Below are 19,172 nucleotides of genomic sequence, written 5' to 3' on the forward strand. Positions count from 1 at the left end.
AGAAGGATGAGAGGGGATCTTATAGAAACATATAAAATTATAAAAGGACTGGACAAGCTAGACGCAGGAAAGATGTTCCCAATGTTGGGGGGAGTCCAGAACCAGGGGCCACACAGTCTTAGAATAAAGGGGAGGCCATTTAAAACTGAGGTGAGATGGGACTTTTTTCACCCAGAGAGTTGTGAATTTGTGGAATTCTCTGCCACTGAGGGCAGTGGAGGCCAATTCACTGGATGGATTTAAGAGAGAGTTAAATAGAGTTCTAGGGGCTAGCGGAATCAAGGGATATGGGGAGAAGGCAGGCACGGGTTACTGATTGTGGATGATCAGCCATGATCATAATGAATGGTGGTGCTGACTCGAAGGGTCGAATGGCCTCCTCCTGCACCCATGTTTCTATGGTTCTATGTTTCTATGGTTCTATGGTTCTATGGTTCTATGGTTCTATGGTTCTATGGTTCTATGTTTCTATGGTTCTATGGTTCTATGGTTCTATGGTTCTATGGTTCTATGGTTCTATGGTTCTATGGTTCTATGGTTCTATGGTTCTATGGTTCTATGGTTCTATGGTTCTATGGTTCTATGGTTCTATGGTTCTATGTTTCTATGGTTCTATGGTTCTATGGTTCTTTTGTTATCACGTGTGCCAAGACACAGTGAGATTCTTTTTTTTGTGTGTTAGTGCTGCTCAGTATTATTATCACACAAAATGCTGGAGTAACTCAGCGGGTCAGGCAGCATCTCTGGAGAGATGGAATGGGTGATGTTTCGGGTCGAGACCCTTCTTCAGACTTGGAGTCAGGGGAGAGGGAGGCACAGAGATATGGAAGGGCATGGTGCAGAAACGAGAGATCAAAGGGGGCGAAGATCACGGAAAATGTCGAATAGATCAGGAGTCAGCTCGGAGTAGATGACAATGAGGCATACAATGTACAATGTAATCAGGAGGACAGCCAGACTGGTCGGAGAACTCGGATGTGGGAGGGATGGAGAGCTGGGGAAAGCAAGGGTTACTTGAAGTTAGAGAAGTCTGAAGAAGGGTCTCGACCCGAAATGTCACCCATTCCTTCCCTCCAGAGATGCTGCCTGACCCGCTGAGTTACTCCAGCTTTTTGCGTCTATCTTCGATATTCAAAGTGAAATATGAGGTGCTGTTCTTCGTCGCATCGGGTCAGAAGAAGGGTCTTGACCGGTTTTGGTCTCCAAATTTGAGGAAGGATATTCTTGCTGTTGAGTGCGTGCAGCGTAGGTTTACTAGGTTAATTCCCGGAATGGCGGGACTGTCGTGTGTTGAAAGACTGGAGCGACTAGGCTTGTATACACTGGAATTTAGAAGGATGAGAGGGGATCTTATCGAAACGTACCCTCTGACTCCGCTATCCTTAAGAGCTCTCTCTTGAATGCATTCAGAGAATTGGACTCCACTGCCTTCTGAGGCAGTGAATTCCACAGATTCACAACTCTCTGACTGAAAAAGTTTTTCCTCATCTCAGTTCTAAATGGACTACCCCTTATTCTTAAACTGTGGCCCCTTGTTCTGGGCTCCCCCAACATTGGGAACATGTTTCCTGCCTCATGTGTCCAACCCCTTAATAATCTTATGCGTTTCGATAAGACTGAATTTCGTCCAATTTGGATGACAATAAAGCTATCTTGAATCTCTTGAATCTTGAATCTCTTGAATCTTGAAGATCCAGTGTATACAAGCCTAGTCGCTCCAGTCTTTCAACATATGACAGTCCCGCCATTCCGGGAATTAACCTAGTAAACCTACGCTGCACTCCCTCAATAGCAAGAATATCCTTCCTCAAATTTGGAGACCAAAACTGCACACAGTACTCCAGGTGGGGTCTCACTAGGGCCCTGTACAACTGCAGAAGGACCTTTTTGCACATACTCAACTTTACTATCAGCAGCAGATTTTACATGCGGATTCCAAACAGGGATGGTTCTGTGGTACAGCGAGTAGCGGAAGCAGTCTTTGTTGGTCTGGATGGTTATATAATTCAACGATTGGTTTAGTCGAGTTCCTGGTCTGTTGCATTCAAGAGAGAGCTAGATAGAGCTCTTAAGGATAGCGGAGTCGGGGGGTATGGGGAGAAGGCAGGAACAGGGTACTGATTGTGGATGATCAGCCATGAATGGTGGTGCTGGCTCGAGGGGCCGAATGGCCTACTCCTGCACCTATTGTCTATTGCCTATTGTTCTGTCTGTTCCAGCCAGCGCCCCAGACCAGGATTGAACCGGGGGTCTCTGGCTCGGCTAGACGGTGGCTCTGCCAACCGTGCCGGAGTGAGGCGGTGAGGGCGGCTTCTAGAATTGTCGGCCTGCTTTCCCTTTTGATCTTGGCCGTGTCCTTTCGGCCTTCCTTTCCGTCTCCTCTGCTTTGTTTAACGCATTTCCTCTCCTCAACAGACAAACTGTGGCAGCCGGGTAAGTACTAATGCATGGACATCGGTCAGCGCCTAACCTCCCTGGAACCAGCACAATCCAAGCCTCCCGCCACCATTAACACCATCCATGGTCAACAGCTGCACTCTGCATGGCTAATCATTGGTGCCAGGCTTTCAAATCTCAATAAGGGGGCGCCTGTTTTTTTGTTTTAAGTTATCATCCGCGAATTGTACAGCCATTTTTCTTTTCTCTCAATTGCCGCTCCGTGTCGTTTCATTATGTTGGTGATGGGTCCCCATCTTGGGTTTAGAGGGCATTGATCCAAAGGTCAACCAGCTTCTTATTTAACATTGCTTCGCGGCCCAATAACAATCGAAGGTAGACACAAAAAGCTGGAGGGACTCAGCGGGTCGGGCAGCGACTCGGGAGAGAAGGAACGGGTGACGTTTCGGGTCGAGACCCTTCTTCAGACTGGAGAAGGGTCTCGACCCGAAACGTCACCCATTCCTTCCCTGAGTTCCCGATGAGTCCCTCCAGCTTTTTGTGCCTACCTTCCATTTGAACCAGCACCTGCAGTTATTTTCCAGCCCAATAGCAATCGGCGATTTCTGGGTTTTATTGGTTATACATCTCGTTCTGTGGGCATCGATAGATGTTAACGGAATGAAAGGGGTACAATATTTTTTCATTTTAAGATTTATTGAATTGATTTATTTTTATGAACAGAAATTTGCCATTGCACAAGTGAGGATCAAACTGAATGTTTGGAGATAGATCACATTGACTGCAATTTTACCCCTACACCTCTGCTACGCTAATGACTGCCCATCAACAGCTGTGGTGTACGTAGTTTAGAGAGATACAGTTTGGCACTAGGCCCTTCTCAATCAGTCCCCCGTTCCTGCCTTCTCCCCATACCCCCTGACTCCGCTATCCTTAAGAGCTCTAGAATGCATTCAGAGAACTGGTCTCCACTGCATTCTGAGGCAGAGAATTCCACAGATTCACAACTCTCTGAGTGAAAATGTTTTTCCTCATCTCCGTTCTAAATGGCCTACCCCTTATTCTTAAACTGTGGCCCCTTGTTCTGGACTCCCCCAACATTGGGAACATGTTTCCTTCCTCTAACGTGTCCAACCCCTTAATAATCTAATATGTTTCAATAAGATCCCCTCTCATCCTTCTAAATTCTAGTGTATACAAGCCTAGTCGCTCCAGTCTTTCAACATACGACAGTCCCGCCATTCCGGGAATTAACCTAGTAAACCTACGTTGCACGCCCTCAATAGCAAGAATATCCTTCCTCAAATTTGGAGACCAAAACTGCACACAGTACTCCAGGTGCGGTCTCGCTAGGGCCCTGTACAACTGCAGAAGGACCTCTTTGCTCCTATACTCAACTCTTGTTATGAAGGCCAACATTCCATTGGCTTTCTTCACTGCCTGCTGTACCTGCATGCTTCCTTTCAGTGACTGATGCACTAGGACACCCAGATCTCGTTGTACGTCCCCTTTTCCTAACTTGACACCATTCAGATAATAATCTGCCTTCCTATTCTTTCCACCAAAGTGGATAACCTCACACTTATCCACATTAAACTGCATCTGCCATGCATCCGCCCACTCACACAACCTGTCCAAGTCACCCTGCAACCTCATAGCATCTTCCTCACAGTTCACACTGCCACCCAGCTTTGTGTCATCTGCAAATTTGCTAATGTTACTTTTAATCCCTTCATCCAAGTCATTAATGTATATTGTAAATAGCTGCGGTCCCAGCACCGAGCCTTGCGGTACCCCACTAGTCATTGCCTGCCATTCTGAAAGGTACCCATTTATCGCCTCTCTTTGCTTTCTGTCTGCCAACCAATTTTCTATCCATGTCAGTACCCTACCCCCAATACCATGTGCTCTAATTTTGCCACTAATCTCCTATGTGGAACCTTGTCGAAGGCTTTCTGAAAGTCGAGGTACACTACATCCACCGGCTCTCCCCTGTCAATTTTCCTAGTTACATCCTCAAAAAATTCCAGAAGATTAGTCAAGCGTGATTTCCCCTTCGTAAATCCATGCTGACTCGTAACGATCCTGTTACTACTATCCAAATGCTCTGCAATTTCATCTTTTATAGTTGACTCCAGCATCTTCCCCACCACTGATGTCAGACTAACTGGTCTATAATTTCCTGTTTTCTCTCTCCCTCCTTTCTTAAAAAGTGGGATAACATTAGCTACCCTCCAATCCACAGGAACTGATCCTGAATCTATAGAACATTGGAAAATGATCACTAATGCGTCCATGATTTCTAGAGCCACCTCCTTAAGTACCCTGGGATGCAGACCATCAGGCCCTGGGGATTTATCAGCCTTCAGTCCCATCAGTCTACCCAACACCATTTCCTGCCTAATGTGAATTTCCTTCAGTTCCTCCGTCACCCTAGGATCTCTGGCCACTAGAACATCTGGGAGATTGTTTGTATCTTCCTTAGTGAAGACAGATCCAAAGTACCGGTTCAACTCGTCTGCCATTCCCTTGTTCCCCATAATAAATTCCCCTGCTTCTGTCCTCAAGGGACCCACATTTGCCTTAACTATTTTTTCCTCTTCACATACCTAAAGAAGCTTTTACTATCCTCCTTTATATTATTGGCTAGCTTACCCTCGTACCTCATCCTTTCTCCCCGTATTGCCTTTTTAGTTATCTTCTGTTGCTCTTTAAAAGAGTCCCAATCCTCTGGCTTCCCACTCATCTTTGCTATGCTATACTTCTTCTCTTTTATTTTTATGCTGTCCCTGACTTCCCTTGCCAGCCACGGGTGCCTCTTACTCCCCTTAGAATCTTTCCTCATCCATTTGGGATGAATTGATCTTGCAACTTCTGCATTATTCCCAGGAATACCTGCCATTGCTGTTCCACCGTCTTCCCTGCTAGGGACTCATTCCAGTCAAATCTGGCCAGCTCCTGCCTCATGCCTCTGTAATCCCCTTTGCTATACTGTAATACTGACACTTCCGATTTTCCCTTCTCCCTCTCAATTTGCAGATTAAAACGTATCATATTGTGATCACTGCCTCCTAATGGCTCTTTTACCTTGAGTTCCCTTATCAGATCAGGTTCATTACACAACACTAAATCCAGAATTGCCTTCTCCCTGGTAGGCTCCAGTACAAGCTGTTCTAAGAATCCATCTCGGAGGTACTCCACAAACTCTCTTTCCTGGGGTCCATTACCAACCTGATTTTCCCAGTCTACCTGCATGTTGAAATCTCCCATAACCACCGTAGCATTACATTTGTGACATGCCAAATTTAGCTCTTGATTCAACTTGCACCCTATGTCGAGGCTACTGTTTGGGGGCCTGTAGATAACTCCCATTAGGGTCTTTTTACCCTTACAATTTCTCATTTCTATCCATACTGATTCTACATCTCCTGATTCTATGTCACCCCTTGCAAGGGAATGAATATCATTCCTTACCAACAGAGCGACCCCACCCCCTCTGCCCACCTGTCTGTCTTTTCTATACGTTGTGTACCCCTGAATGTTCAATTCCCTCTCATGATTTTGTACACCTCTATAAGATCTCCCCTCATCCTCCTGCGCTCCATGGAATAGAGACCCAGCCTACTCAACCTCTCCCTCCCTCTCGCTCACACCCTCTGGACCTGGCAACAACAGGTTATGATTGAGAAGTCTAAGAATTGGCCCGGTGGAGGTCTTTGATGCGGTGAATGGCCTTGTAAGAGTTTATAAGATAGAGAGATGTATTCAGAGGGAAAATTAAACCACGCCCAATTTCAACCCAACTTTGTAAACGGAAACGGGATGTTTGGCACATCAAAGCCCGCACCAAATCAATAGGGGAAAAAAACTGCAGATGCTGGTTTAAATCAGAGGTAGACACAAAATGCCGGAGCAACTCAGCGGGACAGGCAGCATCTCGGGAGAGAAGGAATGGGTGACGTTTCGGGTCGAGAAGAAAGGTCTCGACCCGAGACGTCACCCATTCCTTCTCTCCTGAGACACTGCCTGACCCGCTGAGTTACTCCACCATTCTGTGTCTACCCACACCAAATCAAATCAAACTTGGGGGTGTGTGGGACAATGTTTTTTATTTTTAGAATGGCGGAGACGCTGAAAGGCTTTGCCAGGGCTGGTGGTGGAGGTGGAGGCAGATACGATAGTGGCGTTTAACAGGCACAGGGCATGCATGGAGGGATTGATTGAATGGCGGAGTAGACTCGATGGGCCGAATGGCCCGATTCTGCTTCTCTGACTGATGATACGATATGGATCACGTGCCGGAAAATGTTCCCGATGTTGGGAGTTGGAGTCCAGAACCCCAGGGGCCAGAGTTGAAGAATAAGGGGGAGAGGCCATTTGGGACTGAGATGAGGGAAAACTTTTTCGCCCAGAGAGTTGTGAATCTGTGGAATTCTCTGCCACAGAAGGCAGTGGAGGCCGATTCACTGGAGGTTTTCAAGAGAGAGTTGGAATTTAGGGCTAACGGAATCAAGGGACACGGGGGAAAAAAGCAGGAACGGGGTACTGATTTTGGATGATCAGCCATGATCATATTGAATGGCGGTGCTGGCTCGAAGGGCCGAATGGCCTGCTCCTGCACCTATGTTCAATGTTTCTACGTACAAGCAGAGATTAGTTTATCTTGGCATCACTATCGGCACGGCCATTGCGGGCCGAAGGGCTTGTTCCTGTTCCACGTTCCATGTGAATGTGTTTCCTTGGTGAGGTCGGGCACAGTTGTTCCTGGCATGAAGTGTTTGGTGAGGGGGAGGGGGGGGGAGCTCTGCAGGAGGAGTGAGGGCTGGCTGTGGGGTTTGGAGTAGGGTTGCCAACTGTCCCGTATTAGCCGGGACATCCCGTATGATCAGCCATGATCACATTGAATGGTGGTGCTGGCTCGAAGGGCCGAATGGCCTACTCCTGCATCTATTGTCTATTGTCTATATTGGGCTAAATTGGTTTGTCCCGTACGGGACCGCCCTTGTCCCATAATAGTCCCAGGGGGCGCTGTAGGCCCGGACACAGTAGGCCCGGACACAGTAGGCCCGGACACAGTAGGCCCGGACTCAGTAGGCCCGGACACAGTAGGCTCGGACACAGTAGGCCCGGGGGGCCGCTGTAGGCCCGGGGGGGGGGGCGGGAGCTGTAGGCCCAGGGGGCTGCTGTAGGCCTGGGCACTGTAGACCCGGGGGCCGCTGTAGGCCCGGGGGGGGGCTGCTGCCGGCCCGGACAGTGTAGGCCCGGAGGCCCTGACGCAGCCTAACGGAGATTGCGTAGCAACCCTCCTCCCGCCCTGGGCGGCTGCCATTGGTGGAGCGGGAGCACATGGGTGAGGTCACGAGGAGTGAGAAGGTTGGCGACCCTAGTTTGGAGGTCCACTGGTAATGGGCGTGATGTGACCGTTTCAGACCTACACGGGCTCCATCCTAGTGGCCGTGAACCCCTACCAGCTGCTGCCCATCTACACGGCCGAGCAGATCCGATACTACACCAACAGGAAGATCGGCGAGATGCCACCTCACATCTTTGCCATCGCCGACAACTGCTACTTCAACATGCAGCGTAACAACAGAGATCAGTGCTGCATTATCAGGTGAGACCCCCGGGCTCGCCTGCTGTCTACCCGAGGAAAAGAAACTGCAGGTGCTGCTTTAAATCGAAGGTAAGACACAAAGTGCCGGAGTAACTCAGCGGGTCAGGCAGCGTCTCGGGAGAGAAGGAATGGGTGACGTTTAGGGTCAAGACCCTTCTTCAGGCCGAAGTCTCCCGAGATAATTGACAATAGGTGCAGGAGGAGGCCATTCGGCCCTTCGAGCCTGTACGCACCGCCATTCAATGTGATCATGGCTGATCATTCTCAATCAGTACCCCGTTCCTGCCTTCTCCCCATACCCCCTGACCCCGCTATCCTTAAGAGCTCTATCTAGCTCTCTCTTGAATGCATCCAGAGAATTGGCCTCCACTGCCTTCTGAGATGCTGCCTGACCCGCTGAGTTACTCCGGCATTTTGTGACTACCTTTGTGTCTAAAAACGGGTTTGTTGTTCCTCCACTGAAACTTCACTGCTCATTTCCTCGGGCAGTAACCTAGCAAATGAGTGTAGACTCTGGTTATTGGTTTACTGAGACAAAGCAATCTTTGCTGAACGACAGAGTTTGGATGCATGCATGATGGGTAAACTTTAACACCTCATGGTGTGAGGTACAGGGAGAGGTCGAGCAGGCTGGGTCTCTATTCCATGGAGCGCAGGAGGATGAGGGGGGATCTTATAGAGGTGTACAAAATCATGAGAGGAATAGATCGGGTAGACGCAGGGAGTCTCTTGACCAGAGTAGGGGAATCGAGGACCAGAGGACATGGGTTTAAGGTGAAGGGGGAAAAAAAAGATTTAATAAGAATCTGAGGGGTAACATTTTCACGCAGAGGGTGGTGGGTGTATGGAACGAGCTGCCGGAGGAGGTAGTTGAGGCTGGGACTATCCCAACGTTTAAGAAACAGTTAGGCAGGTACATGGATAGGACGGGTTTGGAGGGATAAAGTTCAAACGCGGGCAGGTGGGACTAATGGAGCTGGGGCATGTTGGTCGGTGTGGGCAAGTTGGGCCGATGGGCCTGTTTCCACACTGTGTAACTCTGTGTAACTCTGTGTAACTCTGTGTAACTCTGTGTGTCTGTGTAACTCTGTGTAACTCTGTGTAACTCTGTGTGTCTGTGTGTCTGTGTGTCTGTGTGTCTGTGTGTCTGTGTGTCTGTGTGTCTGTGTGTCTGTGTGTCTGTGTGTCTGTGTGTGTCTGTGTGTCACTGTGTGTCTCTGTGTGTCTCTGTGTCTCTGTGTCTCTGTGTCTCTGTGTCTCTGTGTCTCTGTGTCTCTGTGTCTCTGTGTCTCTGTGTCTCTGTGTCTCTGTGTCTCTGTGTCTCTGTGTCTCTGTGTCTGTCTCTGTGTCTCTGTGTCTCTCTGTGTCTCTCTGTGTCCCTGTGTCTCTCTGTGTCTCCGTGCCTCTGCGTCTCTATCTTTTCCGTGTCTATCTAGTGGGGAGTCTGGAGCTGGTAAAACAGAGAGCACGAAGCTGATACTGCAGTTCTTGGCCGCGATCAGTGGACAACACTCCTGGATTGAGCAGCAGGTCCTTGAGGCAAATCCCATTCTAGAAGGTATGTCAATGTCTCACGTGTCCAACCGCACGGTGAAATTCCTATTGCGTACGTTACACCTGCGGGCGCCGCCATGTTTTGCCGCCATTATTCAAAGTCCAAAGTCCGGGTCGGCCCGTGCTCGCGATGTACTGGAGCAGTTCCTGTGAACCCTGTCCTCTCCTCTCCCGGCCATCTCCGTGTCCCGGGGAGCAGCACCTCCTGCAGCCCACCCTGAAGCCTGCAGCTGGCGGCCTTACCCCGGCTCACCCTCCCACTGGCCCTTGCTCCTCGCGTCCCACGTCTCCAACTCCCTCCCGGTCACGCCAACCGACCGACCGACCGACCGACCGACGAGCCTTCGGGTGGGTGCCTGGTACCGCCAGAGTAGACTTGATGGGCCGAATGGCCTAATTCTGCTCCTGTCATAAGTGATAGACAATAGGTGCAGGAGGAGGCCATTCGGCCCTTCGAGCCAGCACCGCCATTCAATGTGATCATGGCTGATCATTCTCAATCAGTACCCCGTTCCTGCCTTCTCCCCATACCCCCTGACTCCGCTATCCTCAAGAGCTCTATCTAGCTCTCTCTTGAATGCATTCAGAGAATTGGCCTCCACTGCCTTCTGAGGCAGAGAATTCCACAGATTCACAACTCTCTGACTGAAAAAGTTTTTCCTCATCTCAGTTCTAAATGGCCTACCCCTTATTCTTAAACTGTGGCCCCTTGTTCTGGACTCCCCCAAAATTGGGAACATGTTTCCTGCCTCTAACGTGTCCAACCCCTTAATAATCTTAAATGTTTCGATAAGATCTCCTCTCATCCTTCTAAATTCCAGTGATAAGAGCAGAATTAGGCCATTCGGCCCATCAAGTCTACTCCGCCATTCAATCCTGGCTGATCTATCTCTCCCTCCTAACCCCATTCTCCTGCTTTCTCTCCATAACCCCTGGCACCCCGTACAAATCAAGAATTTATCTGTCACTGCCTTAAAAAATATCCACTGACTTGGCCTCCACAGCTTTCTGTGGCAATTAATTCCACAGATTCACCACCCTCTGACTAAAGAAATTCCTCCTCATCACCTTCCTAAATGAACGTCCTTCAATTCTGAGGCTGTGACCTCTAGTCCTAGACTCTCCCACTAGTGGAAACTTCCTCTCCACATCCACTCTATCCAAGCCTCTCACTATTTGGTAAGTTTCATTCAGGTCCCCCCCCCTCATTCTTCTAAACTCCAGTGAGTACAGGCCCAGTGCCGTCAAACGCTGATCATAGGTTAACCCACTCATTCCTGGGATCGTTCTTGTAAACCTTCTCTGGACCCTCTCCAGAGTCAGCACATTATTCCTCAGATATGGGGCCCAAAATGACTCGCAATATTCCAAATTATCACATAGAAACATAGACAATAGGTGCAGGAGGAGGCCATTTGGCCCTTCGAGCCAGCACCGCCATTCATTGTGATCATGGCTGATCATCCACAATCAGTAACCCGTGCCTGCCTTCTCCCCATATCCCTTGATTCCACTAGCCCCTAGAGCTCTATCTAACTCTCTTTTAAATTCATCCAGTGAATTGGCCTCCACTGCCTTCTGTGGCAGAGAATTCCACAAATTCACAATTCTCTGGGTGAAAAAGTTCCTTCTCACCTCAGTTTTAAATGGACCCCTTTATTGTAAGACTGTGGCCCCTGGTTCTGGATTCGCCCAACATTGGGAACATTTTTCCTGCATCTAGCTTGTCTAGTCCTTTTATAATTTTATACGTCTCTATAAGATCCCCTCTCGTCTTTCTGAACTCCAGTGAATACAAGCCCAGTCTTTCCAATCTTTCCTCGTATGACAGTCCATCCATCCTGGGGATTAACCTGGTGAACCTGCGCCGCACTGCCTCAATAGCAAGGACGTCCTTCCTCAAATTAAGAGACCAAAACTGCATGCAATACTCCAGACGTGGTCTCACCAGGGCCCTGTACAACTGTAGTCCTCTCGTTATGAAGGCCGACGTGCCATTAGCTTTCTTCACCAATGAACTTCTCACTTGTGATCGACCTTTAGTGTGGTCCAATAGAGTAAGAAAATAACTGCAGATGCTGGTACAAATCGAAGGTATTTATTCACAAAATGCTGGAGTAACTCAGCAGGTCAGGCAGCATCTCAGGAGAGAATGAATGGGTGACGTTTCGGGTCGAGACCCTTCTTCAGACTGATGTCAGGGGGGGTGGGACAAAGGAAGGATATAGGTGGAGGCAGGAAGATAGAGGGAGATCTGGGAAGGAGGAGGGGAAGAGAGAGACAGAGGAACTATCTAAAGTTGGAGAAGTCAATGTTCATACCGCTGGGCTGCAAGCTGCCCAAGCGAAATGTGAGTTTGGTCCAAGTTACTGCTTTGTGCCCATGGCCAGTCCACGCTTTGCTTTTTTTTTCTGCCGCAGCCTTTGGGAACGCCAAGACCATAAGGAACGATAACTCCAGCCGCTTTGGGAAATACATTGACATCCATTTTAACAAGCGTGGGGCCATTGAAGGAGCCAAGATAGAGCAGTATCTCCTGGAGAAGTCTCGTGTTTGTCGCCAGGTAACCTGCCGTGTGTGGGGGGGGGGGGGTTGAATGAATTAACGGCAGTGGGGATGGGCATTGAAGACAAGGCTGCACGGTGGCGCAGCGGTAGAGTTGCTGCCTTACAGCGCCAGACCCGGCCTCGATCCCGACTACGGGTGTTGTCTGTACGGAGTTTGTACGTTCTCCCCGTCACCTGCGTGGGTTTTCTCCAAGGTCTTCGGTTTCCTCCCACACTCCAAAGACGTACAGCTTTGTTGGGTCTAATTGGCTCGGTATAAATGTAAATTGTCCCTACTGTGTGTAGGATAGTGTTTTAGTGTGCGGGGATCGCTGGTTGGCACTGACTCGGTGGGCCGAAGGGCCTGTTTCCGTGCTGTATCTTCTAAACTAAACAAAATAGCGAGCTAGCAACGCGCACGGTAGAGGTCGATGCAATTTGTTGAAGAGTCTCGACAAATTCGACAGTTTCTCCCCTGTTTAAAGATATTGCAATGTTTTGCTGGTTTTAGCCTGGCTTTGGAAATGGGGGTAGACACAAAATGCTGGAGTAACTCAGCGGGGCCAGGCAGCATCTCGGGAGAGAAGGAATGGGTGACGTTTCGGGTCGAGACCCTTCTTCAGACTGATGTCAGGGGAGGGGGCGGGACAAAGATAGAATGTGGTCGGAGACTGGTGGGAGAACTGGGAATTGGGAGGGGATGGAGAGAGAGGGAAAGCAGGGACTATCTGAAGTTAGAGAAGTCAATGTTCATACCGCTGTTGTGTAAGCTACCCAAGCGAAATATTCCTGGAGTCGGCCCAGAATGAAAAGGTCAGTGTGGGAGTGGGAGGGGGAGTTGAAGTGCTGAGCCACCGTGAGATCAGGTTGGTTAAGACAGACTGAGCGGAGGTGTTGCGCGAAACGATCACCGAGCCTGCTCTTGGTGTCGCCGATGTAGAGAAGTTGACACCTGGAACAGCGGATACAGTAGATGAGGTTGGAGGAGGTGCAGGTGAACCTCTGCCTCACCTGGAAAGACTGTTTTGGTCCTTGGGTGGAAATGAGGGGATTGGGTTCATCTATAAATGTAGGCTGAAAAGGTTTGGAGTACTGTATAATACTTCTGGAAAGTCTAGGCAGAGGGGCTAATTCTGCCGGGGGTTTGCCCGCTGTGGAAGGACTATCGTTCGTGTGGACACTGTTGGTTCAATAGATCATAGAAACATAGAAACATAGAAAATAGGTGCAGGAGTAGGCCATTCGGCCCTTCGAGCCTGCACCGCCATTCAATATGATCATGGCTGATCATCCAACTCAGTATCCCGTACCTGCCTTCTCTCCATACCCCCTAATCCGGGGAGAACGTACAAACTCCGTACAGACGGCGCCCGTGGTCAGGATCGAACCTGAGTCTCCGGCGCTGCATTCGCTGTAAGGCGGCAACTCTACCGCCGCGCCACCGTGACTGTTGCTTTTTATTGTTAATGACTGTGCGGCAAATGAAGTTTGTTCGTATGTTGCAAAAAACATACTTGGATAATACAGTGTGATTGTGATTGATTGTGATTGTGTTCTCCTCGTTGCCACTTTGGTTGATTGTGATCGATCTGCTCTTCGACAGGCCAATGGGGAGAGGAACTACCACATTTTCTACTGCATGCTGATGGGGATGAGCCCAGACCAGAAGAAGAAGCTCGGGCTGGGAAGGCCCACGGACTACACCTACTTGACCATGGTGAGAAGGTGACCGTCTCATGATGAGCGCTTGGCGGCACTGGGGAGGATGGGGGTTGAAGAGTTAATGTGTACAGACTGCGTGTTGCGCGTGGTGAGCCTGCTTTACTTACTTGGCATTGCCAGCTAAAGTATAACAGGTGGTTTTTGCATAACTGCAGAGGGTGTTGTGACTGAAGGAGAAAGTCCCGATACCTGGCAGTACCGCAGAGAACAACAAGTCTGTCCCCGACAATGGGAACCGGTGCAGAAATGTGCCGATTGTGTGATTAGTGGCGGCACGGTGGCGCAGCGGTAGAGTTGCTGCCTTACAGCGAATGCAGCGCCGGAGACTCGGGTTCGATCCTGACTACGGGCGCCGTCTGTACGGAGTTTGTACGTTCTCCCCGTGACCTGCGTGGGTTTTCTCAGAGATCTTCGGTTTCCTCCCGCACTCCAAAGACGTACAGGTGTGTAGGTTAATTGACTGGGTAAATGTTAAAATTGTCCCTAGTGTGTGTAGGATACTGTTGATGTGCGGGGATCGCTGGGCGGCGCGGACTCGGTGGGCCGAAGGGCCTGTTTCCGCGCTGTATCTCTAAATCTAAAAATCTAAAGCTACACATGTGCCGGGGCACATAAATAATTGTAGTGGGACGGCCGAGAAGAGCTGGCAAGTATGTGACCGTACTTGCAGTGATTCTCCCACGCTCACTAGCCTAATAAAGTCGTGTCTTTAACATATGAGCATCAGTGTCTGGCGGTGTTTGTTAATTCAGAGCGCGGGGCGGGCTTTAACACCTGTACTCGCTGGAATATAGAAGAATGAGGGGGGGGTGGGGGGGAAACTCATTGAAACTTACCATATAGTGAAAGGCCTGGATAGCGTGGATGTGGAGAAGATGGTCCCACTAGTGGAAGAGTCTCGGACTAGAGGTCACAGCCTCAGAATTAAATGGCGTTCTTTTCAGAAGGACAATAGACAATAGGTGCAGGAGTAGGCCATTCGGCCCTTCGAGCCAGCACCGCCATTCACTGTGATCATGTCTGATCATCCACAATCAGTACCCCGTTCTTGCCTTCTCCCCATACCCCCTGATTCCGCTATCCTTAAGAGCTCTATCTAGCTCTCTTTTGAATGCATTCAGAGAATTGGCCTCCACTGCTTTCTGAGGCAGAGAATTCCACAGATTTATAACTCTCTGACTGAAAAAGTTTATCCTCGTCTCCGTTCTAAATGGCCTACCCCTTATTCTTAAACTGTGGCCCCTGGTTCTGGATTCCCCCAACATTGGGAACATGTTTCCTGCCTCTAATGTGTCCAACCCCTTAATAATCTTATATGTTCCGATAAGATCCCCTCTCATCCTTCTAAATTCCAGTGTATACAAGCCTAGTCGCTCCAGTCTTTCAACATACGACAGTCCCGCCATTCCGGGAATTAACCTAGTAAACCTATGCTGCACGCCCAATTGTTATATCGGGATACATACAGTGCAGGAACAACTCAGAGGGTCAGGCAGATTAGGCCAAAGAGGGATACAAAGTGCTGGAGCAACTCGGAGAAGGCAGGAGACTGGGGTTGGGAGGGGAGAGACAGATCAGCCATGATTGAATGGCGGCCTAGACTTGATGGGCCGAATGGCCTAATTCTACTCCTATCACTTATGATTTTTTATTATGATCTTATGGCAGGTCAGGCTGCATCTCATGGGAGAGCATCACGAGGTTAATCCCCGGGATGGTGGGACTGTCACATGAGGAAAGACTGAGCTTGTATTCACTGGAGTTTAGAAGGATGAGAGGGGATCTGAAAGAGACGTGGAAAATTATAAAAGGACTGGACAAGCTCGATGCAGGAAAAGTGTTCCCAATGTTGGGGGAGTCCAGAACCACGGGACACAATCTGAGACTAAAGGGGAGGCCATTTAAAACTGAGGTGAGAAGAAACTTTTTCACCCAGAGAGTTGTGAATTTGTGGAATTCTCTGCCACAGAGGGCAGTGGAGGCCAATTCACTGGATGAATTTAAAGGAGAGTTAGATAGAGCTCGAGGGGCCAGCAGAATCAAGGGATATAGGGAGAAGGGTTACTGATTATGGATGATCAGCCATGATCACAATGAATGGCGGTGCTGGCTCGAAGGGCCAAATGGCCTCCTCCTGCACCTATTTTCTATGTTTCTATTTTCTATACAACATGGATAGGCAACGTTTCGTATCCGGACTCTTCTCTAGGTCTTCTATCCACTTTCTTCAGAGACGCTGCCTGACACGCTGAGTTACTCCAGCACTCTGTGTCTCTCTTATATGTTGTTCTTTGCGTGTTCTTTGTTTCTGCTTCTGGTAATCGAGTTTCACTGTACCTTAATTGGTGCACGTGACAATAGACAGACCTTTGAAAATAGTGCGAACAGGTGGTTGGCGTGGACTTGGCGGGCTGAAGATCCTGTTTCCATGCTGTATCTGTAACAGAAAAGACTTTGAACTCTGGATCAGTACTGTGGTAACATAGAAAATAGGTGCAGGAGTAGGCCATTCGGCCCTTCGAGCCTGCACCACCATTCAATATGATCATGGCTGATCATCCAGCTCAGTAACCTGTACCTGCCTTCTCTCCATACCTACATCTTTGCAACTGTCCACCTGGTTCTTCACCCGTTGATAACTTGCTCGGTGCATTAACTCACTTCAGATTATTTTATACCAGCCTGATTTGATGCACTTGTGCATTAATCTTGGACTCCCCTCGCCACCTCTTTAGATCTCATTAAAACCTACTGAATAGTGAAAGGCCTGGATAGTGTGTGGATGTGGAGAGGATGTTTCAGTGGCAGTGAAGAAAGCCAATGGAATATTATCTGAATGGTGTCAAGTTAGGAAAAGGGGACGTACAACGAGATCTGGGTGTCCTAGTGCATCAGTCACTGAAAGGAGGCATGCAGGTACAGCAGGCAGTGAAGAAAGCCAATGGAATGTTGGCCTTCATAACAAGAGGAGTTGAGTATAGGAGCAAAGAGGTCCTTCTGCAGTTGTACAGGGCCCTGGTGAGACTGCACCTGGAGTACTGTGTGCAGTTTTGGTCTCCAAATTTGAGGAAGGATATTCTTGCTATTGAGGGCGTGCAGCGTAGGTTTACGAGGTTAATTCTGCTCCTATGTCTTATGGTCTTATGACCTTCAATTCCTTAATTGGTGCACGTGACAATAGACAGACCTTTGAGAATACTGCAGGAAGAGGCCATTCGGCCCTTCAAGCAAGCACCGCCATTCAATGTGATCATGGCTGATCATTCTCAATCAGTACCCCGTTCCTGCCTTCTCCCCATACCCCCTGACTCCGCTATCCTTAAGAGCTCTCTCTTGAATGCATTCAGGGAGAAGAGTCAGGGGGTATGGGGAGAAGGCAGGAACGGGGTACTGATTGTGGATGATCAGCCACGACCGCAGTGAATGGCCGAATGGAGCGAAGGGCCGAATGGCCTCCTCCTGCACCTATTGTCGATTGTATGACTCTAATGCGGTTGAGAGGGAAAGACAGGTCAGCCATGATTGAATGGCGGAGTAGACTCTTTGGGCCGAGCTGCTCCGATTCTGCTCCTGTGACTTGTGGTCTTTGCGGGCTTCAGTTCCGGCGCGGCGTGGCGCGGCCTGGCGCGCGTGACGTCTGAGATGTTTGCTGCAGGGACGGTGCACCATCTGCGACGGCCGGGATGACAGCAAGGAGTACGCCAACATCCGCTCGGCCATGAAGGTCCTCATGTTCACCGACACGGAGAACTGGGAGATCAGCAAGCTGATGGCAGCCATCCTACACATGGGAAACCTCTCGTACGAGCGTGAGTCTACACATTCTCGTTGAGTCTCGTTGTCTGTGACTCGTTTTCACCTCGCCCGCAGATTTAGAGATACAGCGCGGAAACAGGCCCCTTCGGCCCACCGGGTCCGCGCCGCCCGGCGATCCCCGCACATTAACACTATCCTGCAGCCCACTAGGGACAATTTTTACATTTGCCCAGCCAATTAACCTACAAACCTGCACGTCTTTGGAGTGTGGGAGGAAACCGAAGGTCTCGGAGAAAACCCACGCAGGTCACGGGGAGAACGTACAAACTCCGTACAGACGGCGCCCGTAGTCGGGATCGAACCTGAGTCTCCAGCGCTGCATTCGCTGTAAGGCAGCAACTCTACCGCTGCGCCACCGTGCCACCCGTTTCCTTTATCGTCCCTGATTTGTTTGCTCACCTTTCATTCATTTGTTCTGTATCTTACTCTAAATCACCGTCTCCGTCTCTCGCTTCGCTTTCCCCCAACTGTCTGAAGTAGCATCTCGACCTGAAACGTCACATAGAAACATAGAGGTGCGTCCTTTTATTCTGAGGCTATGCCCTCTAGTCCGAGGCTCTCCCACGACTGAAAACATCCTAAACATTTTCAGTCAGAGAGTTGTAAATTGGTGGAATTCTCTGCCTCAGAAGGCAGTTGAGGCCAATTCTCTGAATACATTCAAGAGAGAGCTAGATAGAGCTCTTAAGGATAGCGGAGTCAGGGGGTATGGGGAGAAGGCAGGAACGGGGTACTGATTGTGGATGATCAGCCAGGATCACATTGAATGGCGGTGCTGGCTCGAAGTGCTGAATGGCCTACTCCTGCACCTATTGTATGAAACAAATCGCCCACACCGGCCAACAATGTCCCAGCTACACTAGTCCCACTTGCCTGCGCTTGGTCCTTAACCCTCCAAACCTGTCCTGTCCATGTACCTGTCAAACTGTTTCTTAAATGATGGGATAGTCCCAGCCTCAATTACCTCCTCTGGCTGCTTGTTCCATACACTCACCACCCTTTGTGTGAGAACGTTACCCGTCTGATCCCTATTAAATCTTTTCCCCTTCACCTTGAACCTGTGTCCTCTAGTCCTTGATTCCCCTACTCTGGGCAAGAGACCTCTGTGCATCTACCCGATCTATTCCCCTCATGATTTTGTACACCTCTATAAGTTCCCTCCTCATCCTCCTGCGCTCCATGGAATAGAGACCCAGCCTACTCAACCTCTCCCTGTAGCTCACACCCTCTAGTCCTGGCAACATCCTCGTAAATCTTTCTGAACCCTTTCAAGCTTGACAATATCTTTCCTATAACATGGTGCCCAGAACTGAACATCCTCCAGAACATAGAATAGAACAGAGAAAATAGGTGCAGGAGGAGGCCATTTTGGCCCTTCGTGCCATCACCGCCGTTCATCGTGATCATGGCTGATCACCCATGTCTCTATATCTAAAACCTTCTGAAATGCCCATCTTGTTTGACTTCGCCAACACTCCAGGCGATTGTTTCATTGTAGATGAGATAACGTTTGTGTCTTCTTT

At 49.3% G+C, this 19,172-nt stretch overlaps 1 protein-coding gene across 2 annotated transcripts in view; it reads left to right on the top strand.

Annotated features, from left to right (window-relative positions):
• myo7aa (myosin VIIAa) overlaps nucleotides 1–19,172 on the top strand; it is a 148,296-nt gene that overhangs the window by 24,123 nt on the left and 105,001 nt on the right. The window contains exons 4-9 of one of the 2 annotated variants that reach the window (XM_078402011.1): nucleotides 2,416–2,433; nucleotides 7,827–8,011; nucleotides 9,448–9,569; nucleotides 11,986–12,128; nucleotides 13,715–13,828; nucleotides 17,489–17,642. In XM_078402011.1, coding sequence (XP_078258137.1) covers nucleotides 2,416–2,433; nucleotides 7,827–8,011; nucleotides 9,448–9,569; nucleotides 11,986–12,128; nucleotides 13,715–13,828; nucleotides 17,489–17,642 — 736 coding nt within the window. The remainder of the gene's footprint in view (nucleotides 1–2,415; nucleotides 2,434–7,826; nucleotides 8,012–9,447; nucleotides 9,570–11,985; nucleotides 12,129–13,714; nucleotides 13,829–17,488; nucleotides 17,643–19,172) is intronic. The other variant, XM_078402012.1, reaches the window with a different exon arrangement.

This window comes from Rhinoraja longicauda, chromosome 7, assembly GCF_053455715.1.
Source record: "Rhinoraja longicauda isolate Sanriku21f chromosome 7, sRhiLon1.1, whole genome shotgun sequence".
NCBI lineage: Eukaryota > Metazoa > Chordata > Chondrichthyes > Rajiformes > Arhynchobatidae > Rhinoraja > Rhinoraja longicauda.